A 2,597-nucleotide genomic window follows, 5' to 3' on the forward strand; every position below is an offset into this window, starting at 1 on the left:
TTCCTTCCTTCCTTCCTTCCTTCCTTCCTTCCTCCCTCCCTTCCTTTCTTCCTTCCTTCCTTCCTCCCTTCCTTCCTTCCTTTCTCCCTTCCTCCCTTCCTTCCTTCCTCCCTCCCTCCCTTCCTTCCTTCGTCTCCCCCTGGACATTTGTCCACATTAATAATCCCATCATTTGGATTAGTCACAGATGACAACAGGTGAGAAACACTGACCTCTAGCTGCTGGTGTTGGTCTGTCTGGTCCAGACATATTTATGAATTTTGCTTCATCTCAATTAATCATGATTAGTCATTAAGGTTATTGTAATTACTGTACTTATTGTACTTATGTCAGCCCCAGTACTTCATAGTACTACTACGGTAACATCCACAGTTGGTTTCATTTTCATTTTCCCACTGAATTGTGGGTAATGTAGGCTTTGTTTTGTTTGTGTTAATGTGAATCCACGGCAGGCACAGTATTGCAGTAGTACTTACAGGTAGTATGAGGAGTACTCTGTGCAGTGTGCGTCACACTAACACGTGTTTCCTGTGTACCTCCTCAGGAGTAAGGAGCCGCTGAAGGACAGCGTGGTCTCCACCTACGAGGAGCATGAGGACAGTGTGTACGCCGCCGAGTGGTCATCAGCTGACCCCTGGCTCTTCGCCTCGCTCAGCTACGATGGACGTCTCGTCATCAACAGGGTCCCACGAGCCCTCAAATACCGCATCCTGCTCTGAGGCGGGGGAGGAGGGGGAGGGAGAGAGGGAGGGGGGGTGTGTTGTTGTACAGTTAGAAGGTGAAAGAGACGACCAGCGCCTCCTTCAGTCAGATTTTGTTTCCCACAGTGTGTAAATATAAGAAACTACGATTGAAGACGTTGTCGATAAATGTCTGCGTTAATATATATAAAATACAAAAAAAAATTCTTCTGGACAAAATTCTTCTGACGCTGTAACATTTAATGAAACAACTACAGTTTCTACCTTAGTTTCACTCCATTCAGATCAGTGTTTTATATTTGTGCTCCGTTTTTACTGTGATTTTCACCAGGTGTTTTATACGATTGGTAAGACTGGAACACTCTCACTGACTCACCCACTAACTAACTCACGGACTCACTCACTAACTAACTCACTGACTCACCCACTAACTAACTCACTGACTCACTCACCCACTGACTCACTCTCTAACTAACTCTCTGACTCTCTCACTCACTCACTCACTCACTGACTCACCCACTAACTAACTCACTGACTCACCCACTAACTAACTCACTGACTCACTCACCCACTGACTCACTCTCTAACTAACTCTCTGACTCTCTCACTCACTCACTCACTCACTGACTCACCCACTAACTAACTCACTGGCTCACTCACTAACTCATTGACTGACTCACCAACTCACTCACTAACTCACATACTGACTCACTGACACACTAACTATCTAACTCGCTCTCTGCCTGACTAACTAACTCTCTCACTGACTCACTCACTAACTCACTCACTAACTAACTCTCTGACTCACTGCCTCACTCACTAACTCATTGACTGACTTACCGACTCACTCACTGACTCACTCTCTAACCAACTCACTCACTAACTCAAATACTGACTCACTGACACACTCACTAACTAACTCGCTCTCTGCCTGACTAACTAACTCTCTCACTGACTCACTCACTGACTCACTCTCTAACCCACTCACTCACTCACTCACTCACTGACTCACTCTCTAACCAACTCACTCACCAACTCAAATACTGACTCACTGACACACTCACTAACTAACTCACTGACTCACTCACTAACTCAAATACTGACTCACTGACACACTCACTAACTAACTCTCAGACTCACTGCCTCACTCACTAACTAACTCTCAGACTCACTGCCTCACTCACTCTCTCACTGACTCTTACTAACTAACTCTCTGACTCACTCACTGACTCACTCACTAACTAACTCTCAGACTCACTGCCTCACTCACTCTCTCACTGTCTCTTACTAACTCACTCACTAACTCCCAATCACTCTCACGTTCTAACTCTCTCACTCCTACACTTTAACTCTCTTACTAAGTCTTTTTCACTCTCTCACTCACTCCCTCTACTCATGCCAAGGGACAAACAAGGACAAGAGAAAGTGAGAGAACTGTGGCAGAGCTCCAGCTGAATACAGAGTTCAACACACACACACACACACACACACACACGTTCAGGTGTGAGTGTGAACAGACACACCCACACACACACACACACCGTTGTTCGTTGTCCGTTGTCTAATCGAACTCGTCTACTCACTGACGTGGCTAACGTTAACGTGCGTCGCTGAAGCTAACTGCGTCGCATTAAGAGTCAAGTGTGTGTGGTTGCGTGGAGTAGATTTGAGTGTGTGCGCAGAAGAGAGCGTCCGTGTGACCAATCAGTCAAACCGCCTCACAGTGAATGCTGGGTATTTGCATGTGAATCGATGGCGGCGCCTCTTTAGTATTCCTGAACTCGTGCCCGGGACAAATCACACTAAGTATGATGCATTGATTGTCAACGCGGAGACTGGACATGCTTTATCGCCGACACTATAAATACCCGGTACTACAGTACTGAGTACTCTGTT

General features: G+C 46.1%; 1 protein-coding gene across 1 annotated transcript in view; it reads left to right on the forward strand.

Moving 5' to 3' along the window:
* The window catches only part of eipr1 (EARP complex and GARP complex interacting protein 1), a 40,098-nt gene extending 39,193 nt beyond the window's left edge, over positions 1 to 905 (forward strand). Inside the window, exon 9 of the mRNA XM_008338498.3 lies at positions 545 to 905. Within this exon, the coding sequence (XP_008336720.1) occupies positions 545 to 719 (175 nt within the window). The 3' untranslated portion in view covers positions 720 to 905. The remainder of the gene's footprint in view (positions 1 to 544) is intronic.
* The last annotated feature ends 1,692 nt before the right edge of the window (positions 906 to 2,597 follow it).

The sequence above is a fragment of the Cynoglossus semilaevis genome, chromosome 1 (genome assembly GCF_000523025.1).
Source record: "Cynoglossus semilaevis isolate Cse_v1.0 chromosome 1, Cse_v1.0, whole genome shotgun sequence".
NCBI lineage: Eukaryota > Metazoa > Chordata > Actinopteri > Pleuronectiformes > Cynoglossidae > Cynoglossus > Cynoglossus semilaevis.